Source organism: Cavia porcellus, unplaced genomic scaffold (assembly GCF_034190915.1).
Source record: "Cavia porcellus strain 051 isolate PalLab524CR breed Dunkin Hartley unplaced genomic scaffold, mCavPor4.1 scaffold_18, whole genome shotgun sequence".
NCBI classification, from domain to species: domain Eukaryota; kingdom Metazoa; phylum Chordata; class Mammalia; order Rodentia; family Caviidae; genus Cavia; species Cavia porcellus.
The window spans coordinates 69,852,533-69,878,105 of NW_026947501.1; the positions used below are offsets into that span (position 1 = coordinate 69,852,533).

General features: G+C 50.8%; 1 protein-coding gene across 5 annotated transcripts in view; it reads right to left on the reverse strand.

Moving 5' to 3' along the window:
• Evc2 (EvC ciliary complex subunit 2) overlaps nucleotides 1-25,573 on the reverse strand; it is a 107,801-nt gene that overhangs the window by 19,697 nt on the left and 62,531 nt on the right. For all 5 annotated transcript variants that reach the window (XR_010040873.1, XM_063230173.1, XM_063230172.1 and 2 more), the window contains 5 exons: nucleotides 24,461-24,636; nucleotides 21,512-21,671; nucleotides 19,126-19,580; nucleotides 15,248-15,452; nucleotides 14,305-14,421 (listed from right to left, as the gene is read on the reverse strand). Coding sequence is in view for 4 of the 5 variants with exons in the window: in XM_063230173.1 (XP_063086243.1) it covers nucleotides 14,305-14,421; nucleotides 15,248-15,452; nucleotides 19,126-19,580; nucleotides 21,512-21,671; nucleotides 24,461-24,636 (1,113 nt within the window). In the remaining variant the exon portion in view is untranslated. The remainder of the gene's footprint in view (nucleotides 1-14,304; nucleotides 14,422-15,247; nucleotides 15,453-19,125; nucleotides 19,581-21,511; nucleotides 21,672-24,460; nucleotides 24,637-25,573) is intronic.

A 25,573-nucleotide genomic window follows, 5' to 3' on the forward strand; every position in this document is an offset into this window, starting at 1 on the left:
TGTGATGTAATGGCAGGAAGAAGGTGTGTCTTGCTCTTTGCTGGTTCGAGTTTGCTGTGGGCGGCCGCCATGAACTGCAGCCCAGCCATGCCTGCCTGTCTTGGAGCCAACTGAGTGTGGACTGAAACCTCCAAAAACTGTAAGAATAAACCTTTCCTTTCCCAACTTGGGCATCAGGTATTTTGTCTCAGCGACAAGCAAAAAGTAACTAAGACACAGGACGATAAAATGTTCTGGTTGTGTATTTTCCTACAACCTAAATATTTTGCCCTGATTGCTTCTGAGTTCTGGGACTCTTACCTAAGTCCTCTGCATACAAATAGCTTTTTCACATCTCTCTCCCTCTATGGGCTCTCTGCCCTTGCCCTTAGTCACTTCTTATGTGCCCCATCTCTTTCTGTCATTCAAATTCTTCTCCTTCTACTACCAAACCACCGAACTGCTCTTCCATCTGCCCAGGTAAACTGGTGCTGTTAGATAGAAGTTATGGCTTTCACTCATGGAATCCCACTAAGTCCCAGAGTGGATGCCAGAAGGAAAAAATGGCTCCTAGACTGCACCATCTGCATCAGGTCCTAGTGGGGAACACAGGTGAGGCTGACTTCTTTCCAGGGATCCCAGGGGAGGTAACCAGTACCCTATGAGGGTGAACAGGAGCCCACTGAGACACACACTGGCAGACTAGTGAGCTTACTTTTAGATTCCAATCTAAGTTGCTAGTTTGGTCTAAATGGGATGCTTAAGACACCTCTTGTGCATTAAGATTGTTCTTAAGCTGCAATTGCAGGGTTAATTTGCTGTTCTTTCTGTTTTCTGTTCAAATGAGGATAATTTTGCTATTCAAGGCTCCTTGGAAGTCTACTGTTCAGCCAACCCTACTGGGAATGTAAACCTGTGTTAACTGGGGCCAAAGAGGGAAAAGAGGTGGCAAAAGCTTTTAAAAACTCAATCAGCTCCCGGACTTGTTATGGGAGGGAAGCAGTGAGTAGGACAGAGGAGATGTAAGGAAGTTATATGTATGAAGATGCATTTTAAGTATGAAAGAATTCTATGTGTTAAGCTACCACCTGACCTGGGTGGGAAAAAAGAAAAGATAGCGACAAAAGTGGAAGGTCTGAATAGGTCCAGAAAGTTTTGCAGAGGATGAAGACTGGGAAAGGAAATTTGTATGCTTGACTATTCTGAGTTTCATGAGTGTGGGTTTTATTGGACCTAGGAGCTACTCCTTCTAAACTTTCTTGTGCCTCAAAAGTGGTCAAAGGGGCCAAGACACTGACTTGGTCACTTGTTACTCCCTGCCAGGGTGGGACAGAGAAGATCAACAGCCGAACGAAATTCTAGTGATGAAGGCTGACCAGTGATGTCTTCCAAGAAAGCATGAGTCACCAGAATCACTCGAGTCAGCCCTACAGAAAGGGAAATAGAACAAGGAGGCTATAAAGGAAGAAGAGTTCTTAGCACATCTCAGATGATAATTATCACAAAGGACTCTGCTGAAATAGTAAGGTTGTCCCAGATTGACTTAAACATAATTTAACAAAACCGTCACTTGAAAATCCATATCCTGACATCACAGATAAAGGAGATCAAGGTTCTATAAGGGTACATGTACCGCTGGACCACACCCGGTCACAGACTTCTACATGTACACAGACTGTAAAGGCAACGCGTGCAGTTGAGCAAACAGGATCCAACAGTCTGCACATGCGGGACAATTGATAACAAACTGTACACGGAGAAGAAATGACCCAGTTCGCCGTTCTTTCAGCGGTCTGATACAGCTGGGAAAGAAACTAGATGGTTCATGAAGCATATCTGCGGGTTACTAGAAGCCACTCAAAGTGCTGCCGCCCACCCCCACTCAGGCTTCTCTGCCCAGCACTGCTCCTCTGGCTGACGACCTAAAGCAGGCCACGCAATCCTATTATGCTGGTGAGTTCTTCAGCTGCTGAGTCCCAGACTTGGGGCACTCACTCGGAGTAAACAGCAGTGGGCTTTGCAAGTGCTTCCTACACAATGCCACCATTCGCCACAGGACGGGACCCCAAGACCTCGACTTGTTATCCTGCCCAGCCACTGTGACAGCAAGTGCTTCACTGTTTATCACGCTAGCCTCTGAGTGTTGCACAGATTTAAGAAAACACAGAGAAGACATTGATAGACACCTGAAGGAGCGAGAGGGGAAATCATCCTCACAAGGTCAAGGGGCTGGTGCCGTTGTAATGCTTTGGTCTTTTATGGTTGGGTAGGACATGTGTGACACCCAAGAAAGCCACCAGAGAGAAAATCTGGCTCTCGGGAATGGCCCTTCTTTACCATCACCTCTTGGCAGAGGATCCAAAGATGAGGAACAAATGCAGAAGTGGTCAAAGGCTCATGGTCAGGGCATCCACTGAGGCCCCCAAGGCCTTAAATGGGGTCATAAGTTATGGAGAGAGAGACAGAAACAGAGACAGAGAATTAAAGGGTACTACTGCCACCAGTTTCACTAGAGAAGTCTGGGAGGAAACTTGAGCTTTTGGGGGAACACCCCAGAGCTCAATGAGTCTCTGTCCTCCTACAGGGATGCCCTCAGGAGGACCCTAGACCCTGTTTCTCTCCTCTCCGTAAGCCCCACCAGACACCATGGGAAACACCCTCATGATTCCTTCAACTTCCCCACGAGGCTGAACTGTACCCTTAACTGAAAAACAACTGGCCCCCAATAGCCTGAGAAAGTAGGGAAACAGCTTACTTCCTACCGCAACACGGCTTGGCCCCAGTATAAACCAGCAGATGGACAACAACACATGAAAGCTAGCAGTGCTATTATCCAGTTAGGTATCTTCTGTGAAAGGCGAGGAAGTGGTCAGAAATCCCTTACCTCGAGGCCTTCATAACCCTCTGTTAAAACTACCTCTTTGCCAATGCGCAAGAGATCCAACTTTTGGAGACACTTCCAAACCAGAGACTTACATTACTGAGGACCCCTCTGGACCCCACTGCATGCAGCCAGGGTGACGAGGGGGATGCTCCTGACCTCCTCCTCATAAACCCTGGCCAGTACACTGGCACTGCCCTCCCCCAGTGGCTCAGAAACACCATGCACAGCAGCTCTCCACAGAGGCGTGGGAACGCCCTCTGGAGACCCCCAAGCCACACTCAGTTCTGTGGACCATTCACAGAGCAGGGCTTCTCAGCCTCTCAAGACATGGCTTCCCTGCTTCAGAAATACTCAGGGTTAGATGCAGCCATGAACAGGGCCATTCCTAAGGTTGTGCTGTGCATTTGTGAACGCCGCCTCCTTCACGAACTTCTATAAATCTTTCCTTTCAGACTTCAAGCAATGTCCCTCCATTGGCTTCTGACTCTCAACAAATGCCACCTGCTGAGGAAGCAGCCCCACTGGGACCCAATCCAAGGTCTGTCCACCTCCGACCCACGTTCAGGGCTGATTGCAAATGCACGCGAGAGCCCAGCTGAAACCAACAGCCACGCAATCCAGCCGAACTCGGCTCAATAGCCTGGCCACAGAAGCACAAGCCAAATGTAGGGTTCTTTTAAGCCCTACATTTCTTTTATCTTGGAGGGCTCATTCTGCAGCAAAACTGACCTGACACTCAGTGACTGGCGTCCTGCAGTTGGCTGTATGTGGCGATACCAAAAGGGCACAGCATCCGAGTCACAGAGAAATCGTCCTTGCTGCTCTGGATAAACTCTTTCCTCAGGAGGAATTTCTCAGCAGCGTTTGGGAAACCACCCGCCTGTCTGGCCAGCAAAGGGGCCAGGTCTTTCTCACTAGCTTTACAGATTCCAACTGCCCTACCTGCTGGCTTGCTCTGCCCACCAAGCTGATGCCCATGCCCACTGGCTCCCAAGAAGCCCACGAAGCCCTCATGGCTGGAGAGAGACGCTCTAAGCAAAGCGCTTTCCCACACGCCGACTAAACACAACCATAGCTTTGCATCTCTCCTGCCAGGGGGCTCCCTGCAGCCTTGAGTAGTGAGACTGGTTTTTTGTTCCCTTGAGAAGAAACCATAATGATCCATCCAATCCCTGAACTCTGGTCTTCCATGTGTCTGCCTCTCTCTTTATAAGTCAGGGGACACAGCAGGTGCCCAATAAATGGGGACGTCAGGGAAATCACATCCATTGTCCAAGCCATGGTCTCCTGAGAGCAACAGTTACCACATTTACAATCTGAGGAGCTTTTAAAGAGAAATATATGAGAACAATGAGAGGGCTATTGAGGAAACAGTATATACCTGCTATTATTTTGAATATTTTAAATATAAGGCCCTAGAGTCAGATACGCTGGACTTCAAATTTGGCTCTTCTATTTAACAACTCCATGTCCCTTCTCTGTTTCCTCAAATAGAATACACACAAGCAACCATATCTAATGCAAAGAATGCGCTAGGGTTTAAAAATAAAAGACCAGGAATCAAATGCAAATTAAAACCAGGATGACACACTGTCTCACACCTGGTAAGATGGTTACTCACACACACGCTTCTCATTCTGTTCCTTTGCCAAGGGTGATTTTCTTTCTCAGTTCTCAGTAGCTTGTCTATTCTTCCTCCGCTACGCACAGCATTTCTTTCAGTGTCTTCTACAGAGCTGGCTGTGTCATGAATTCCTTTACTTCATGCTTATTTTGGAGTGTCTTTACTTCCCCTTTAATTCTAACGGACAGATCTGCTAAAAATACTAATCCAGGTTGGCAATTCTTGTTTCCTGCTCTCCTGGCCACCGGGTTTCTGCAGGCAAGTCTGGAGTTATTCTGGCGAGCTCCCCTCGGTTAAGCAATTTGGATTTCTCCTTCGCTATTTTATGTTCTCTCCGTGTTCTTTGTCCCGCTACTTTAACTGTATCTGGGTTGGGGAGGTTGTTTCCTGGTCAGACCTCTCTGGGGTTCTATAAACACCTCCCGTACTTTCACAAGACTTGGCAGGTTTTCTGTTATTTAATCAGATGAATTTTCTCTGCCATTAGTCTGAACCTCGTCTTTCTCTTTTACACCAAAACTTCCTAAAGTTCGTCTTTTCACTGCGCCCCAGAGTCCGAGAATGTTCTGCTCATCATTTCTGGGATTCTCTTCCTTTACCAGTGCTTGTGTGTGGCAGCTCTTCTGCCATTTCTTTGAGCCCTGAAGTGCTGTCTTCTGCTCATTCCTGTCTCTCTGGGAAGCTGCCCACTGAACTTTGGATTTGATTTACTGTGTTTTCTTCATTTCCAGAATTTCTGTTTCATTCTGTTTCAAAATCTCTCTCTCTGTTGAATTGCTCCTTCATAGCGTGTGTAGCCTTCCTTAATTCATTCAATTGTTTGTATCTTCTTTGAGGTCACTCGTCATTTTATAAATCAGTCTTTTAAATTCTTTGCCAGGGATTCCATCCCCTTTATTACTTTTGCTTTGTTACTGATAAATTACAGACATTTAAAGGAGCCGTGTTGCCTTGATTTTGCCTACATTTTGTGTTTCTGTATTGACATTTGTCCACTTGTTGGGATGCATATTCCTTCTACTTGTATTTGAGGCTTTTACTCGTGTCTAGTCTTCCTTTGAGCACTTGAGCCCAGCACGACTTAAAGAGGAGAAAATGAACCGCAGTAATCTCAAGGACACAAAGCCAAATAAAATGTTGGCGTATAGTAAACCAAACGTAACAACTTGCCACTACTAACAACAGAAAAGAGAACAGAATAATGACACAGACACACAATAAAGATCAACTAAAAGCAACAACTGTACTACTGCTAACAATGGAAATTACCAACAGTGACGTCAAGTAAACTAAATAGTTAACGAACATTAGTGGTCATAATAGAAAATGAAGTAGATGAAAGGGGAACAGTGGAAAAAGCAAAATTTGAAAAAAAATGAAAGTGAGATAAAAAATCTAATTAAAGAATTTTTAAGATAAATAAAATCAGGTAAAAACAAAGAAGGAAAAGAAAAAACAACAACAAAAATCCAAGTACCAACAAAAAATAAATGAGTCCTAAAAGATTCCTCCAGATTGAAGCATTTGGGTGGGTATTTCTTGCAAAGCTTGTAGGACTGGAATCCACTAAACATAAGAAATAGATAGTGGATCCCAAGTAGGGCGGTTGTGTTTCCACACCCTCTTTTTGCTGTGTAAATGCTGAGTCCCGCCTCACTTTTTCCACGTGATGGGCTCAGGCCCTTGTGCTGCCTGCCGCAGGCTGCCTCACTCAGAGACCCACCGCTTCCATCCTTCTGCACGCTCCAAGCTACCTGCATCCCTGACGAGCTTTTGCAGCTCTGGCTCTGTGAGGCGCCCAGAGGCCGCTCTGCCCGTACACACGAGGACATGGCAAACTTCACCGCAGAGGCCTGTCCCTGAGCACACTGGTGTTTGAGGAAACCAAACAGATCACTGAGCTCTGTGCTAGAAGGCAGCAGTGACAAGAGCCGAGCAATCTCCTGCATGCAGTCCCAGCGCTTTCAGGCCCAGCCTCCTCAGAAAACCTCATGCAACCAGCCGGACAGGGCAGGGCCACTGTGTCCTCACAGCCCGAGTCCACCACTGTTAGTCACCCTCTGTGACTGTCTCTTCGTGCAATCTCACACACAGTTACTGGGGCAGGGTGACCCCAGAGATCCTGAAGTGTGGTCTTCTTATTCCCAGAGTAGCAAAATCTTCAACAAAAATAAGCCCTTCCTCAAAATGGCTCCTAAACATGGCAGGCGCTTCTGTGAATTTCTTCTCCAACCCTGGCGTGCCCTGTGGAAGAAGTCACTTTCAGAGTAAGACCGCTATGCATTTGCAGCTTACAATAACCGTGGCTTTTTGTGGGGACAGGTGGTCCCAGTCTGTGTCTCTCCCTGGGGCTGTGGATCCCCTCCAGGCACCTGTTTCTGGAGACAGGTCCCCACCCAAGAACCAGGGCTAGCGTACCAGATCGCTTCCTTCCTTCCTCTTGTCGTCTCCAGCTCTGCCAGATTCCCTTGTGCTCTCTGTCTTGCCTCGTGGCTCTTCCTTGATTTCTGGAGCTCTTCTTTCTCTAGTCTCTAAGCAATTGCTGTCCAGGTACTTTAATTCCAGGTCCCAATAAGCTGAGATTTGGTGCCAGCTTCTACTCCACCATTTCCTCTGCTTCATATTTCTTATACTTGTGATTTGAACTTCTTGAACCTGTGAGTTTACAGCTGTCATCAAATTTGGAAAATTTCAGCCACTATTTCTTGTACTCTTTTTCTGTCCTCTTTCTCTGTATTCTCCTTCAAATAATTCAATTACCTATACATTAGGCCATTTGAGGTTGACCTACAGCAGCTTACTGGTGTTCTGCTCAGCTTTTTAAAGACACTTTCTAAAATTGCTTTGTCTTCAAATTGAAAACATTTTTCTGCAATATTAATCTGCTGTTAATTCCAGTATGTGTGTTCATACATGCGTGTCTAAATGCACGCACACACACACATACTAACACGCATATTGGACTTCCCTTCTGTAGACCTGAATCTTATTTCTTCCAGGACTCTACTACACCTTTCTACAAACACAGAATACAGTTATGAACAGTTACAAAGACTGTTTTAATGCCATTCTCTGCTAATTGTAATAACTGTGTCTCTTCTGGATTGGTTGTATTTTCCAGCTTTATGCTCATGTCTGGTGGCCTAGAGATCTTAAAGACTGATACATGGTGGTTTTTACAGACATTGAGAATTTGATATTTTTGAGTCCTGGATATTTCTGTATTCTCATAATATTCTTGATGTTTGGGGATGCAACTGCGTGATTCACAAATAGGTTGATCTTTCCCAGTCATGTCCTTAAGATCTTTTGTTGGGAACCAGAACAGAGTTTAGTATAGGAATTACTATTCCCACTGGTGAGCTTGGACCATTTAGCTCCATATCTGCTCCCTGCTGAATTGGGAGGTTTGCAGCCTGGCTGGAGGGAGCCATTAGGATCCCCAGCTCCACATGAACACTGAGTACTTCTCTTTTAGACCGCTTGGTGGCTTCTTCCCCTGGCGGTGGGTGACTTCTTTATAGATCTCAGTTAAATACTGGAAAGGGCCGGATTAATACAGGAAGAGGCCTGAGCCCTCTTCCTCATAACTCCTTCCTCACTGGTTCTCTGTCCTGTAAAATCCAGCTGAGGTGGTTTCTCTAGACTTAGTTTTGCCTTCTGCACCCAGAGCGCACCAGGCCCTCCCTGGAATCATTCTCACTGTGCTCAGGGCACTCTTTCAGGACAGGAAGCTGGGACACTTGTAGACTCACTTATTTCTCATTTCCTGAGGATCGCTTTTGACTGCTTTCCAGGGTCCTGACCACGGCTTCAGTTGGGCATGGTGGTGCACCCCTGCAATCCCAGCACTCTGGCAGTCTGAGGCAGGAAGAGCACAAATTTCAGGTTCACCTGGGCAACCTAGCAACTTTGTGATATTCTGTTTCAAAATCAAAACAGTGAGTAGGCAACCTCAATGCGAAGGTCCTGGGTTCACTCTCCAGTGCCACAAAACAAGCCAACCAAAGCAAACAAAAACCCACAGTGGCTTCACACATTATATTATTTCTGGTTTTACTCAAGGAGCAATTCCAATCTGCTGTTATGTCTTGTCTGGATGCACAAGTCCCTCATAGGTTAAAATGACTATTAAATAATTGAATGCTATTAAATAATTGATTGCTTAGAATAGCGCCTGGCAGGCAGGGGTGTCTAGTAAGTGTCGGCTGCTGTTGCCACTGTTGGTGATCAGATGCCGATATTACGAGTGAAGGCAGGAAAGGGGGGGCACCATACCAGGTCCACAGACAGAGAACAGTTAGCGCAAAGGATGACAGAGACACAGGGACAGGGCATATGAGGACACCTCCAATAGACACTGACCTATCCAGGCATCTTGGAGGAGCAGCAGCAGGACCAGAAGCCTGGGCAGGAAGCCCACGGGGCTCTGAGAGCCTGAATTAAACGACAGCTGAGAGGAGAAGACAGAGCCTTGGAGGAGGACAGACCACAGTGCAGTAGCCCTGCCCGTGGGTATGGGAGGTAGACTTCATGCCAAGACAGAAGGCATGGCAGGGACAGTCAACAGAAACCCCTGAGCAGCAGAAACACGAGTGGGGAGGGACCGCACCCCTGCATGAGCTCGGGGTTTCCTGTGTTACTTCTGCCTGGCTGCAGTCTTCCCTCAGAGATGGGTGTTGGCCCATGTGTCTGTAAGACCCCCCTGAGGAGATGCAGGGCAGTGGCCAGGCCCTGAGGGGTAGCCCAAGTTCTATTTGAGCAAATGCACACCTAAAATGTAGGAGAAACAGAAAGCATTTGTGTATGGCATAAGAACAACAAGACTGTTGAAATCAGTTCTTCCAAATCCTTTTATTCTTCTTTGTTGATTCCAGCACTGTGAGGTTATATTTCTAGAGAAGATCTGAATTCTTGTCTAGAAGAACTCCCCAGGAGTTCCCATTCTAGGACTGGTCTTCTTTTGCTGGATGGGTTTAAGATGCCCAGCAGAAGGAAGCAAAGTCTAGAAGACTGTCACTGCCATGTTGCATCAGGAGGAAAGTGAGCCAGGCAGAGATCTGTCAAGTTAATATTTGTTGAATGAAACACTACCTTATTAAATAAGCATTATTAGTGCACAGATATTTGAGACAGAGAAAATTGTGTGCCTAGAAAGATACTTCAGTCCATCTCACCATCTACAAAACCAAAGTGCAAATACCCCACACCGCTGAGCACTCGGCATGGTTTTCTGTTTTGTTTGAGGGTGATCTGTGATCGCCCACGCACCAGCTCACTGTGGAACTAACTCTAGGACCTGGCAAGCTGCTTATCTTCTCTGAGTTTCAGTTTTGTCTATGAAAACAACGCAGTAAAGCAATAGGAGACAAGTGTACCTCAGGATCCCCCATATCCCAGAAAATGTACGGATCAGATGCATCTAGCAATGAAGACAAGGGAGGCTGAACATCTGATCATGAAGCAGGGCCCAGAACTGCCCCACCCAACTTCTGCCCGGCGGATCACGGTGCCTTCCTCCGCCCGCAGGTGACAGAGATTTGCGCTCTGGAAGTCCTCTCGCCTGAGTGTCTAGCTGTGCTGTTGTGGCTGCCCTGACATCCTGAACTGACTCACAGCATCTACCTGTTGTGATCATCTTAACTCTGAGGAAATGCTGGAAGTCAACAGGCCAAATCAGGTGAAGCAGGTGGACGAGGAGTCAGCGTCATGTTTTCATGACCCTGCCTTCCTGCTGGATGGACTCAGGAAGAGCACTCACCACATTTCTGATCTACCTCATAAAGACACTCACGAGAGAAGATTCCAGAACTGCGTCAGAAAGAGCAAGAATGATGGGGTGAGCGTTCCAAGCAGGGGACGGTCCTGAGCGAGATCTACTGCGGTGTGGGTTCTATGGAAGTGAATTCATCGCAGGTGAACGGTCAGCATGTTCTTCCATCGCCCCTGCAGACTGGTCCTCCGGAGACCTCTGAGTGCCACGGTGATGTGGGCACCTTCACAGAGTGGCCCCGCAAGTGAAAATACAACCGAGCCATCCGAGTATAAGAGCCACCAATCCATGTCGGAAGCAACAACAGAGCTGTTGGGCACATTCCAAAGTGAAAGATGGCCTGCCACTCAAAGGTCACAGCTGATGAGGCCTCGGGCCACAGGCAGCATGGGGATGGCGTTGTTCCTGCAGCCACTACCAGTTAACAGCCTCTTCCTGGGGCTGTGCTGCTCTGAAATCCCGTAACTGCCACAGTCACTGTCCCTGCCACAATCTGGTAGACAGAGGCGGGAGCCAAGGCACACTCATTCCACACTGTGCCACTGCAGGAGATGCCTGCATACTGTGGGGACACGCTCCAACCACCTACATTGAGGGGATTTGGTTAGGAGGAGCCACAGCCCAGGTGCTGGACCTGCCACTACCTGGTTGCCTCAGTTTCCCTATCTGTAAAATGGGAACACGGACTGTTCTCCCTTCTTGAAAGGGCTTAAGCACATTTAAGTGATAAAGCAGGCCAGTATGATGGCAAGGAGGTAGGCAGCACTGTGACCCTAGAGCTCGTCACCTCTCTGTGCCCCAAATTCCTTATCTCTGGAATGAAATGATGGCTGTGGGGCTCCTCGGATTGCCTACGCAAGGGTTAAAGGAGCAGATTACAGGCAAAACGTGGGGCTCAGCAAACGCCACTGGTGTAGATGTGAACACACAGCCACTGTCTGCTCTGCGTGTTCCACAGCCGCAGATTCAATCAGCTAAGGATGAAAACATTCAAAACATCCCACGTCCGTTAAGGGGAAGGCACAGGCTCCATCCTGTCAGTGTCTCCTGAGCACCAGAGGATGACACTGTTTATACTGTGGTTATACCGTGCCAGGCATGAGGAGCCCGAAGATGATTCAGAGTATTCAGCAGGACACCTGTGAAGTGGATGCGAATACTACAGTGTCCCAAAGGCACCTGAGGCTGCTCAATGACAGCACCCGGGGGTGTCTTGGGCCCACTCCCACGGATACAGAGGGGAAACTCAGTGTACATGGAAAACCACGGACACACAAAAACAAACAGGAGATGCAGGACTGTTCCCATTAACGTGCTGTCACCCTGATGAAGAAAGAAAAGTTTTAAACCAGTGCCCAGGACAAAAATGCCCCTGGCAAATGCCCTGGGTGGCAGAATCGGCCACTGTCGTGGTGCTGGACTGGACGGCTCTGTCCTCGGCTCAGGACAGGGAAAGGGTGGCCTCTGCAGGGCCAGTTCTCGCCTCACACATGAACCCCAGAGGGGGCCCAGGGCAGGGAGGGCGGCCGGCTGCTCTTCCTGCTCATGGTCATTCTCTCCCTCTCCATATGTTCCTCACCGCCTTGCATGGAAGCTTCCTGGGTGAACAGTGCCTGCAGTGGCGTCACGAGCAGATCTGAGCAGGGACCCAAAAGGATCCAGGCCCCGAGGCGTGGACTGGACAGTACACACTGCCCAGTGTCAACCAGCAGCGGTGGCCAGAACATGAGTGTTCCCAAGCCAGGCTGTCACCATGAAGGGCACTGCACAGTCTGAGATGGCTCTGACCCTGTCTGTTCAGGTTCCTGCCATGGAAGGAGCAGTGACCAAGCTGTACCTCTAGCCACATGCACAGGACCAAGACATCAAGGCGACAGAGAAGACACCATCTGTGTGGGAAGAGGACAACTCGGCAAGCAGCTGTGGACGCCAGGCTGGGAGTCACCTTTCTAATCCTCAAGGGAGCCTGGAAATGCCATTGCTACAGTCTCACAGCGAGAACCACCAGCGAGATGCCCAGCATCTGACAGGAACTGGATAAAGGCTAGAAGGGGCGGGTCTTAATATTCTGATGGCACTTAACACCGATCGCCTTGTAAGTCTGTGAGTCAGACCAGAGACCTAGTCTACACCTTGTCACTGAAGCAGGGGCCTGCAGAGTGACCAGCCTCTAGAGGACCATGGAAAACAACAGAAAGAACAAGATTAAGATGTTATCACTAGTGACAGAATTTATAATGAAGCTGAACAATAGGGAAAGAAACTCAAAGAAATGGAGTCAGGAGAGATACACAGCATCGAAAATTCCCAATGACAAATCCTGAAAGTAACAAAAGCAGAGAGGAGAAAAAGGAAAGAAGAAAGCAGTACTTTACACTTGTCACCAAGAAAACCAAGTGTGGATGAAAAACGATAAAGTCTCCACAGCTACAGGTAGGAAGATACTTATCTCCTTCTACTAAAATGAGGATTTTAGAGCAAAAGGGACCTGGGTCCCTCAGGCAGGTCAGATCTGCACTACAGGGACAGAAGGCTCCTGCCACATAGAGAAGCAATTAGAAGGGAGAGGGGAAAGTTCAGGAGTCTGCTGCACCTCACAAGGCTAAAAATGGAGTTAAACTTTGGTGGGGATGTGAGAAGACACAGATGGGAGAAAATTCCTCCAGGAGCTGAGACAGGAGGATTACAAGCTTGAGCCCACTCTAGACCACTTAACAACTTGACAGGACCACGTCTCAAAAACTGAAAAGAGCTAGGGATGCAGCTCAGTGCAAAGGCCTTGGCTCAACCCCTAGTAGGACGGAAGAAAGGAAGGAAGGGAAGGGGAGGGGACAATCAGAGAAGAGTAGGGCAGAGGAGCTGGACAGGGCTGGGGTGGCCAAGGATGCTGAGGTCCACCCAGAGCTGTGGGATGGGGATAGAGCTGTGAGCGCCCAGTTTTTCCACAGCCGCTGTCACTGTGCTGCCCCCCTCAGCTGGACACTCCTTCCTAACTGCTCCTTCAAGCGAGCTGGCCAGCACACCATCCTCCTCAGCCTGGCACATGCAGCCGGACCCCTTGGGACCAGCACTGAGCCCTCCAATCTCCGCTTAGCGGAGGAGCACAAATGCACAGCTGCAGAGGATGGGCCTCTGCCAGCCCAACCTGCTCTCACTTCTTGACCGACCCCTTCTGTCCCTCTGGGTGACAAACAGGACATGGAGGTGCCCAGCTCCTTTCCAGCTTCCTGTGACAGTTCTGGCTCAGTTGTGCACCCCCAGGGTTCCCTGGTAACGCTGGAACTGGGTGAAGGCATCTGTGGCAGGAGCCCACAGTGACTTCCACTTCTGGCTCAGCCTAAACCATTAGCAGATGACAAGAACCAGGCTCTTGGGGCTGGTGCAGGAAGGTGGCAATCACCTCTCCCTGCCTTTGTCAAGTCCTCGTTTTTAGACAAAGGATAGGCAGGACAGTTGCGTGACTTGGATCCCTTAAGACAGCGGTTCCCAACATCTGGCACCAGGGACAGGTTTCACAGAAGGTGATTTTTCACAGGGAGCAGTGGATTTGGATTTATTCAAAGGAGCCTGCAACCTCGACCCACGCACGCACGGCTCATGGTAGGGTTTGAGCTCCTATGACAATGAGGACCTAAGCTGTGTGGCTCAGTTTGTAACAGGCCATGGGTCCTGGCCTGGGGCTTGGGACCCCAAGGCCCCTGGCTTAGATATCAAACACCTAGCGCACCTGGAAGAGGCCACTGACTTTGCCCAGAGCCAATTCCAGGACTCTCCACCATGCATTTGTGCCCTAGGAAATACCCATTTAAAATTAAAAATAAAAATAAGCCAAGGACAGAGGCAGGAGCCTAAACAGCAGCGACAAGCATGGTTCGAGGCACCCACTCCCCAACACACTCACCCAACAGAGACATAGAGGAGGGGCCCCACCTGGAGGATCACAGGTTTCAGGGTACAGAGTTTGGGCAGCTTTGTGCCACTGAGCACAGTTGCTGCCACCCTGCTGGGCAAAGGACCCCCAGTGACGCACGCGGAGGCACCCACCTTCTCTGCCAGGTCAGCGAGGTGCTGCTCCTCGAAGAGGCGGAGCTTGTCCTCCGTGCACTTCTTCAGGAGCTCTGCCTTGCTTTTGCTCTTGGACCTGGGCTTTCTGGCCTTGGTCTGCAGGGAGGGAGGAGCCGAGGCACACGCTGGTGAGGAGGAGGCCACCAAGGGATCACACAGCCCACGGGCCTGTGGGCCTACGAAACTCTGCCTCAGTCTTAGAGGGATGTGGACACAGTGGCTCAGAGGAGGGTTATTTTAGGTGGACGCTCAGGAAGGGCTTCTCTGTGGTGGTGAACTGAGTGGAGGCATGGAAAGATGACAGATCACATTGTTGACAGAGGGAACACAAGTGCAAAGGCACTGTCCCGGGGGGGCTCCCAAAGCAGAGCCTCAGCCTGGAGCTGTACATGGCTTCCTAAGAGAAGCTTCGTTGGAGAACAAGGTGCCAAGCCAGGAAGGGACAGAGCCAAGCAGGGCTGGGACTTGAGTCAAATCCAGGCCAGACTGGCCTGTGGGGTCCTGGAGCACATCACAGGGGCTAAGGTGCAGCTGTCATCCTGTGAGACCCAGAGCGAAAGGCACCTTGGGCTGAGGGGAGTACCCTCGTCTGTGCCACTTAGAGGGCTCTGACCCCAGCAGTCACTGGCTGTGGCTAAGGGTGGGTGGAGAAGCAAAGGTGACATTTCAGGCATAGGCGTCTCAGGCTATGACCTGAGTGCAGCTGGTTGACATGGCCAGCCCAGGTCAGGGCATCTGGCTGTGACACCAGAAGTGTTAGCTCTGGACCTTCTGGCCAGGCCAAGGGAGCCGCAGGGAGCACCAGGCCCCCCACGGCTGCAGAGGAGGGAATAGGGGAGAGAGAGGAGCACACTCGGGGTACGTGAGGACACGGGACCCTTTGGGGTCCTGAGCTGGGGGCACCGTGAGGCACCTCTCCTACCTGTAGCTCGGGGGCAGCCAGCACCTGGTCCAGTTTCAGGAGCTCTGCTTCCCGCCAGGCAGTCTGGAACCGGTGCAGCAGGACTCGGGCCCGCACCTTGGGGAGAGCCAAGCTCCTGTCCATCTGGGCGAAGCAGCTGTGGACTTCTTGCCTCGATGCCAGCAGCTCCTCCTCAGACAGTGAGAAGGTGGCGTTACAGAGCCTCCTGAGGAGGACAGACAGAAAGCATCCATTCCCATCTGTGATTCAGTCCACAAGGAAGTCGTGAGTGCCTACTGCATACCATGCTGATGCAGAGCTTCGTGACATGAGCCCAGGAGGTCTCTGAGAGACAGTTGTGTCTCAGTGTTGATGACCTTGAGATGACCTAGCCTCACTTTACTGACAGAACAGGAGCAGCACTTGCCTCAGCTCAGGTTGGGCAAAGTGGGGCTTTTGCTTCAGGGGAGTCCGTGGATGATGCACTGCGATGAAGTGCACGGTGTCCCCCAAGTCCTGCCCCTGCTCCCCGTGAATGTGCCCTTACTCGGTAGCAGGTCTTTGCAGCTGGAAGATGTTCAGACAAGGTCACCCTAGGGTAGAGTAGGCTCCGCGCCCTATATGCAGGGTATCCTTCCAACACGAGCAGAGACAAACACCTAGCACGAAGGCCATGTGTCTACCAAGGCCGAGATCAGAAGGATGTGTCCACCAGCCGAGGACTGCCAACCACTGCCCATACCACAGAGGCCAAGAGAAAGGCATGGGCAGACTCTTCTCCCCTGGAACTTTCGGAGGTCATGTGACCTGCACCCCAGGGTTCCAGCCACCAGCACCATGCAGGAATACATTTCTGAAATTCCCATCACCCAGGGTGTGGAGCTCGGTTACAGCAGCACTCAGGTCCGTGGCACTAACCTGCATCACTGCGGACCCCTCCCCTGACCCAGCCCTCGGCTTACACTCTTTGCTCTGCCTCCCTGGCATAGCCCACTCTCTACTCCAAGGGGCAGAACAGCCATGCGCTCGTGTGCCCTGCCTCAGTGCCCACTTCTGGCCAGTGAGGTGGGGTGGGAATGGATTCTGGAATGGGGTTTCTTCCTCGGCTCCAGAGTCATGTTCTCTGCCCCTCCCTTTGGAGAAGTGTGTGTTCATGCATTCACTCAACAAATATTCTCTGGAGATAAACACGGATGCACCTGGTTATTCTGTCACCAAGGTTGCAGAAAGGATGCTCTGTGGATGCTTCAGCTTCAGGAACATTCATAGAACAATGGCCACAGGAAGCGAGGGCAAGGCTCGCCCAGCCCAAATTCCACCTGAGGACTTGGGGCTGTGGCTCAGCTAGAAAAGCATGGGGACTTTCAGGGGTGATGCAGGCGTTCACTTAAACAAGAGTCTGCAGGCCCCAAGGCCACATCACTGGACCCCTGTCCAGGGGTCCTCCCTCCAAGAGACCCCGATGTTTACAGCTTCTCCAGCCTCACGGATGGTTACACGGATTCTAAAGCAACAGCAGCTCTGAAGTACGTTTAAGCCACTCTCCTTGCCCCACTTCTAGCACAGGGAGGGGGCGCTTTTAGAGCTCTCAATGACACCAACAGCCCACCACAGCACTCACACCATAGGTTCACCACCACTGTTCCCGCAGACTGGGCCTTGGGCTTGTCCAGCCCACTGCCCTGCAGCACTAAGAGAATACGGGGATGCACAGGGCAGGGTCTCTGCCCCGACGGCATTTAAAAGCAGGGCAGGAGCGCAGGAAAGCAGTCCCGAGACGCACTCTTCCTCGCATACCTACTGCTCCCTAATAACGTCTATGCTCATTGACCAGAAGTCTACAGACCCCTCGATTACCACTGGAAACCTACAGAAGTGCACTGCAAACTCTGGTGCAGAGCCACTTTTACCCAACGCCTCAGAAATAAAGGCTGCGACCCTTTGGGGTCCTAAGCAGAGCAGGGAAGTAGCTGACGCTGTAGGTGCTGCGGGCTGATCCTCTTTAGCACTGAGAAAAACTGAACAGGGCTCCTAAGAGCCAAACGAGATTTCTGTTCTCTCACGGAATGGCTAACTCAGTGGTGGCTTTAGCAATGCTGCCTGCAGAGCAAATCCAAAGGAGGCTGAGAAAATGATCACCAGCAATGGGAATGTCAGATTGCATTCAGACCGACAGAGTGCAAAGCCAGTCAGAGCTGTAAAGATCTCGGGTTGCACAGTGAACTGAACAGCAACCGTGGAGCACAGGCCGGGGGCACGGGGGTCTCACGGGCTGGGGAGAGGCAGCACCATGTTTCCCTTGTTGAGAAAGCAGACACCAACCCAGGCTGGGAAACAAATGAGGCCAGGGCTAGCGGTCACTTAACGCAGATGGGGGCGACATTAGCCTGTAGGACATGGGGGACCTGTTCTCCTGGCCTAGGGAGGTGCGGGCCTGGGAAAAGAACATGCCGGAAGGAAGGTACCACATCATGGAGGGGAGCACCATCATGGTCCCGGGCCTCGAAGGAAGATACCCTGCCACCCAGCACCTAACCAGGGTGCCCTCGCAGATTGCAGGCTCCTACGGAAACACCGTCTTGCCCATTTCACCTGGTAATTCCACGCCCTGCTAAAAGCACCCAAAGGACTCAGCCTCACCTTTATTTTACAGGCTAGAAAGAAGGGGCTCAGAGAGAGGCAGCAACTTGGCATTTAAATCCTTGCCGTTTGTCTACACTGCCCCCTCTCAGTCCACATCCGGGGCTCCTGCACTTTCCGCTCTGAAGAGCTGGCCCCAGACAAGCTCCCAACGCTTCTCTGGTCTGCATGACACACTAAGGCCCCTTCCTGGGCCAAGCCAAACTTCAGTCTGGGAAGTGGACTGCTCTCAGACAGGGGCCCCCCAGAATCTGAGTTCAGCCTGCATTCTCTGCATCCCGGGCTCCCCCACGTCAAACACAGGTTCCCAGGCTTTGATCTTTGGTTGCCGGTTACTGCATGGCAGGGTCGGCTGCTGTGGTGGGGTGGTTTACACCCTGGTGTCCCCTGAAAGCCTCATGCGATCACAGCGGGGGACCTTTGGAAGGTGATGGGGCTCAGGGCTGACATGCTATTAGGAGGTGGGAGGCAGCGGGTCACCGCAGCTGTGAACCACAGGTTCTAGATCCCTTCCTACCCCATCCCTCCCCTCTCTGCTTCCTGGACATGGTGAGGCGAGTGGCTCTCCTCCTCCTGGCCTCCACCATGTCCTCCTGCCTCACAGCTGGCTGACCACGACTGAAACTTCCAGTCAAAATAACCCCCACCCTGGGCTAAGGATATAGCTCAGCTACATAAGCACCTGCCTAGCAGGTGCAAGGTCCAGAGTTGGACTCCTAGTACCCCCCAAATAAATAAATAACCCCCCCTTTAAATCATGGACCTCAGCGATGAGAACATGACTAAGACACGTGGTCTACAACATGCTGCTCAGGAGTGGAAGTCATTGCAAGGCTCTTGTATTAATACGTTAGTGATGAAAATAAATGCCCGAACAGTGACATGGTGAGTGACAGAGCCAGGTGAAAAGAGGACGTGGTGTGGTGTGGGAACTGAGGTGGTGGCCCAAGGTCACCTGCTTCCTGGACATTGGGTGGGACAGGAAGGCCCGGATGGCCTCCTTGGAGGCCCCTCCCCTCCCCCTGCAAGGTTGTCCCCAAGTGACACCTTCTATGGCAGGGACCAGGTGCAGTTCTTGCTTCTCCCTGAATAGTGGGTTCCAGTGCCCCCCAGCCACCGAGTCATTCAGACCGGACAATACACTGCCTGTCACTGTGCAGCCCTGTCCCCAGCCCTGCTGTCCACTCTTCCACTTTGCACAGTCAGGGTCACGGACTCGGCCATCCCTGTCCCCCCAGGGGCACAGCAGGGCCACTCACCTGAAGACCAGTTGCTCCCAGCGCCTCAGCTCTGCCTGCTCCTGAGTGGCAGCCTCCAAGGCATCGTCCCGCAGCCTCCGCCTCACGCCCTCCACACCCTCCTGGCCCCGCGCCCGCTCCTCAGCCTCTAGCTGCTCAGTCCGTGCCGCCAGCTCCCGGGCCTGCTCCTCCAGGATCTGCTGCAGGAAGAGCCAGGGAACGCTGCGCTTGAGCAGCTCCTGGGTCATTGCTGAGCTCTGCAGGCGACGCAGCTCCTCGGTGGCTTTCTCAGACAGCAGCAGGGTCAGGGCCCGGACATCATCAAGGGCCGCCTGGTCTAGGGTCTCCTGCAGCTCCTCCAGGGAGGCACTGTGCTCGGCCACCATGCTCCTCCACTGCTGCAGGTACTGGCCAGCATCCCCAGCAGCTCGGGATGCCTCAGCCATGGACAGCTGCTCCTTTCGCTGCTCCCGGTGCTGCAGGAGTCCAGGTAAGGACAGTTACTCGGGGGAGGGGAGAACTTGGGAGGTCTTACAGGCTTTCCCCCAACAAGCTCCTACTAGAAAAATCATTCTTAAGTAAACCACAGTGAGGCAGGAGGATCCTAAGTTCAAGCCTGGCCTGCTCTGAGCAACTCAGCAACTTAGACCCTGTCTCAGAAATTAAACATAATTAAAAGGCTGAGAACACAGCTCAGTGCAAAAGCCCTGCGATTGAGCCCCAGTATTACCAAAAATAAAAAATTAAATTTGAAAAATGACTCGAACTCACGATGGTAAAAATTTCACATCTGATGTGCAAAGAGTGTGCACTGACAGGACAGGAGAAGCCCCAGGGGTGGTCACCTGTCTTCTAGGCCTGGCTCCTCCATTCACACCTGAGTGTCCGTGCCTCGGCCTCCCAACCTGTAAAGCTAGTGGCAGGACCAGCACCACAGAGCAGTTGTGAGGATTCCACATGTTGCTTGCTGAATGCACAGTGCTTAGCAAGTGCCCAGTGCGGAGCTCGCAGCCACTGTGTCTGCCGTGACTACTATGGCGTGCCAGGCTCGGGCACTGCAAACTGCGCTATTACTCGGATCTTAGCCAAGCTAAAGAAGGGCGGGAGAAAGAGAAGGTGCAAAAAAGGCTCCATGGAGGGGAAATCTGACGTGCATAAAAGATGTGCATCACAGTGTCATTTATAACAGTGGCCCACAGACTTGGATCTATTCCCCAAGAACACAAGATGGTCTTCATTTTATTCATGGGTCCTGCTCGCCGAAGTGTACATTCACTCATTGCCAAAATATTTATTAGGACAAATATGTATTGACTGCAAGTGTCAGACAGTGTCCTCGGAATTAGGGGCACAACATAAAGTTCTGAGTTCATAAAGCTAAGTGCTCATTCTGGGCCACTTACAGTATTTTTCAAAAGGAACTGCAAGAAATAGTATTCGCTGGAGGTTGCCAGCATATCTCATAAGAGCTGGGGTCCATCCCTCCTGGGCCAGGCCATGAAGGGTCTGTGGACCTGGTCCCCCCTTTCTGGGTCCTCAGCCAGGCTCTGAGAGAGGGAAGAGGTGGCACTCAGCATGGGAAACTCCTCCACGATCAGGGTCAGAACCACGCTTCCCAATGGACTCAAGCATGGTAATAAAAAGTAGTTCCTCTTCATGATTGATGCCAGAAATCTGGTCCATCCATGGAGGTTGGAAGGTTTCAGCCAGCTACCCACATAATGCCCGTATGACCCACGCAGCCTCTGACCCTGGCCACGTGCTGGAGTCCATCATGCTCTATCTCTCCAGGCTCCTCCAGCTCCACTCAACCGCTGCTCGCACCAGCTTCCCGAGTCAGCTTCACAAGTCTGACACTGATTTTGCTCCCCAAAGCCATCTCCGTTCCCTGCCATCCTCCAGTGAAGGGTGAGCCCTCAGCCTGGCATGCTGAGCCTCCTCACTGCCACGAGGGCACCTCCCAGAGCTCCTCTCCTGTCCCAGCCCCACCCCTGGGCACACTCCACCCTCCTCAGGGGTTCACAGTTCTGGAACTCAAGTGTCTTCATTATGTTTTGTCCCTCACTGGGTGATGTAAAGAGTAAAACAAGTATCTTGTATAAGGTACCTAGTGCACGCTACTAACCACTCAATAGCTGTCAGTACCTGCTCTCATCCTCCTCTCTGACTCCAATTCCCCTGCTCAGGCAGACATTACCAATCTGCTGCAAGCCTGCACAATGCTTTCAGATGCAGCATTCCAAAAAGTCACTACCAATCAACTGCAGATGGGGAACCATGAGGTCTGTCAAGCTGCCTCGTAATCCTAGTGTGCTGATGGCCAGGCCTGGCATGGAACCCGCCCTCACTAGGTGCTGGGAAAGGGTAATGCAAAGAAGAAACAGCGCAATGACTTATGTACACAAACCTTTTGGAGTAACTCCCGTCTTCTCTTCATGACTAATTTTTGGTGCAGTTTTTTCTTTTCCTGCTTTAAGTCATTGTCCAACTTCTGTTTTACAGAAAAGACTTCCATCTGAACACGCTCCAGTAGCATCTCCATTTGATCTTCATCCAAGTACCCCGCTCTAGATGGGAAAGACTAGAAGTTAACGAACATGGGCTCCAAAGCCCCTCTGGCTTGACTGAAGTTGTGGCTGAACATCTATCTCCATGCCTGTCCGGACTGAAGCAGAAAACCCCGCATCCTCCAGAAAGGGGAGGAGCATGGGCTGATCAAGGAAGACACTGGCAGAGTAAGGGCAGTGTCCTAAGAGATGGTGGAGCAGGCAGGACAGGGTGACCCCTAGGCCAAGGCTTCCGGGAGGAGGAGACATCTGAGGGATCCAGTGAGGTACGGAGAGATTCTCCAAGAGAAGTGATGGCCCAGCGATGCCGGTGTCAGGAGTGGCACAAAGCCAGCCAAGGAGGTAAATGCAGGACTGTCCTGTACGACACCCCATGACACAGACCAGAGCCCCATGATTGCCAGGATGCCTGTGGCAATGTTTTCAGTTGATGTGAAGCATGGGACACATGCTATGGTCTGCCTGCCCCTCCAAGGCCCATGCTGCCATTCAGCTGCCATGGTGAAGGTATTAAGTAGTGAGGCCAAAACCCAAGACGATAAGGTTAGGGCTGTTACCACGGGGCGGGGCGGGGAGGGGTGCTCCTGAGAAGAAGAGGATGGTAGAGAGGAAGGAGGCACTGGCCCTTTCTTTTCGCCACACAGTGAGGGGTTCTGTATCTTCTCCTGCCCTCAGGCTGGGATTCATATCATCAGCTACCTGAGTTCTCAAGCCTTGGACCTGGACTCAGCTTCTCTGGATTTCCAGCTGTGAGAAAGAAAATGGTGAGACTTCCGGCCTGCCCAGTGACGGGAGCCAGTGCCTACACTACATCTCCTCAGGCTGCCCAGGAGGCTCTGACTCTCTGAGAGCTCTGACTGATGCACTCTGCGCTCATCACCACAGCTGCCCTCGGTCCGTCTGCACCCCTGGGCTGGGTCCCGAGATTGGCACAGGGCAGACTCCCCACAGAGGCCTCCTGAAGCAGTGAACAGGGAAAGAATGGGTACATGTGTTAGAAATACGAGCTGGTGCCAGCCCTTTGAAATAGAATATAAAACTAAGTGACTATACAGCTTTCTGGCCACGGCTCACCATGCGCAAGCAGCTGTGGGCTTCTTAGTTTCAAGGCTAGGAACTGTTCCTTTAACTTGTGAATTAATCAGCAATGTCACATAAACTGCAGTGATGAATTCATTAGCATCTCGAGGTGGGGAGTGTTGATGGGATTTTCACCTTAAAGAATCCTCATTCAGCAGTGCAGGAAGCGGCAGCATCTTAATAAAATTGCCTGAGTTGTAGAATCACTTCACGAAACCACAGACAATCCTAAGAAAGCCATCTTTAGAGTCAGGGCCCAGTTCATTTGATGGTTTCTTGTAATCTACTGCTTACAAGTGAGCTATCTCACGGACAGCTGAGCAGAAGCCCTTCGGCGAGGGGGGAGACTGCACTGCCTTCTCACTGCCACCGGATGGCTGACACCCCCACGAGGAGCGGGAACCTTCTGCATTGTTGGTGGAAATGTGAACTAGTAGAACCTCTGTGGAACTCAGTATAGAGAAGATTCCTCATGAAATAAAAATAGAAATGCCACTGGACCCAGCTATACCTCTGCTGGGTAAGATCCTGAAAGAGTTAAAGTCATCAAATCACAGTAACACATGTGTATCCAGGCTCCCAGAAGCACAATTCATCATAGCTGAGTCTTGGAAGCAGCCTAGACACCCGTCCCCGGATGGATGGATAAAGACAGAGTTGAGTCTACCATTATGAAGGAGGATGAATCTGAATCATTCACAGGAAGAAGATGCATCCTGAGACCGCAGTGCTAAGTGAAACAGACCGGACAGCAAAGGGTAAGTATTTCACGATTTCTGTTTTACAAGAAATGCAAAATGTAAGAAATTTAAAAATCAAAATAAAAGCGATGATGGGAAACAGGGAAACAGAATCTGTGGTGAGAGGAAGGAAATCTGAGGAGGGGCAGCAAAAGGGGGCTGAGATGGGAAGGAGAAATAAAAATGACTGGGCGGGGATATGGCTTAGTGGCACAAGCCTGCCTGGCAAGCGCAAGGTCCTGAGTTCGATTCCCAGGACAAAAAAAGAGAAAGAAACAAAGAACAATAATTAAGATGCAGTGTGTGTATGTGCCCTCCCCAAGGTGAGTGCATTATTATGTGTCACACACATATACCAGTAAACACACACACACACACACAACTGTTTTTAATTTAAAAAAGAAAACCAACTGAACCCCATACAAGAATCGCTGTAGCTTTATATTTAATGCAAAGGCAAATGCTACAGCCAGCATGTTCTGCAGCCCAAGAGAAGTGGGCATTCCCAGGGCATAGTCAGTGCCAGCCCCCACCATGGCAGAAAATGCCACTGGAAAACTGCTGCAAAATAATCCAGGATTATTACGATGTGTGCAATTACACTATAAGTGGCTACAAGCTGGGACCTGCTCAAGCTGGATGGTGGCATGCAGTCACCCTGATGACTGACCACGCCCACCTGCCACTATTTCGGTGGTTGGCTGCTTGATCGTTCGTCTGTTGAGACAGGTCTCACTATGTAGTTCAGTCCTTGAACTCACTATACAGCCCAGGCTGGCCTTGAACTTACCACGGTTCTCCTGCCTTGATCTCCTGGATGCTGGGATTCTAGGTGTAAAACTCTGGAGCTGGGGAATCCCTTTAAAGAACAGAGCCAGAGCAGCCCACACATACAGAGGGCAACCGGCACCAGCTGGTCCTGGCAGGGAACGTGCAGCAGAGCTGTGTCGGAGCTGACCTCGGCCTTACCTCTCATGTTTCTGGATGAGGTGCGTCAGCTGCGTGGCCGCAGTGTTCAGGATGCCCTGCACGCGGGTCTCTGTGGACTGCAGGTTCTGGACCAAGTACTCCCGGTGACCAAACCTTTTACTTAAGTGGTACCGCTTAGTAGCCTGGAAGAAGTCCATTAACTCTTCCATGTGCTCCTGTTAAAAATTTTTATTCAAAATATGTTTGCTAGTTTAAAAAAAAAATCTCTGTAAGCTTTTGAACTATTAAATTTCTATGCTGAAGGAAAATCACAGGCATGGAAGCTGCGGGATTAATACCTTTAACCTCCCTGCTCACACCAAAGGCTCCAAAGAAAATCACATGCAAATGAGAGGAACACTTTGAAAAGCAAACACGGAATCCACATGAAAGAAATCCTGCCCACCAAACAGGATGCCTGGGGAGTTCCCACCTGCCATATGAGGAAGGTGACACTGGGGTGGGGGGGGGATTGGCCCCTGTTCCAATCTCTGCAGGAAACAAGACAAGCACAGTTCAGAGTGGCAAGAAGTCCCCTTCCCCCTGTGCCATGAACCAAACCAGGCCAAGAGCTGACACCAGGCCAAGGGCAGTTGTGCCTCTTCTGTCCTCTTCTAGGCCAAGAGCATGCACATGCCCATTCCATAGATTAGGAAACTGAGTCTGCATCGCAGAGCTGATAAATGGCTGTGCAGGGATTAGAAGTCGACAAGCTGCTGCCCGGGCCTGAGATTTGACACCATCATGAGCTGCCTCTGCATGGGAGGCTATCGTGCCACCCAGGTGGTCTTGCCCCATAGGTGATTGCTGTATTTCCTTCATCATCTATGGAAACACTGTCCCTTATGGAGCACCAAAAGGACCATGGTTAACAGTGAGAGCCTTACGATGCCCGGACATTCTCCTTTCTACCTAACAGCGTGACATCTCTAGTACTGACACTCAAGGGTTAGCGCCACTGAGCCAAGAAAGGCCAGATATGGCTCCAAAGCCACGCTTCCTGGGGGCTTCCTGCACCAGGACCAGCAAGTTAGGATGCAGCAGGGACAGATAAGGATGCACAAGCCAGTCCACCACACAAGGAACTCAGAGTGGGACCCAAGTACTCTGACG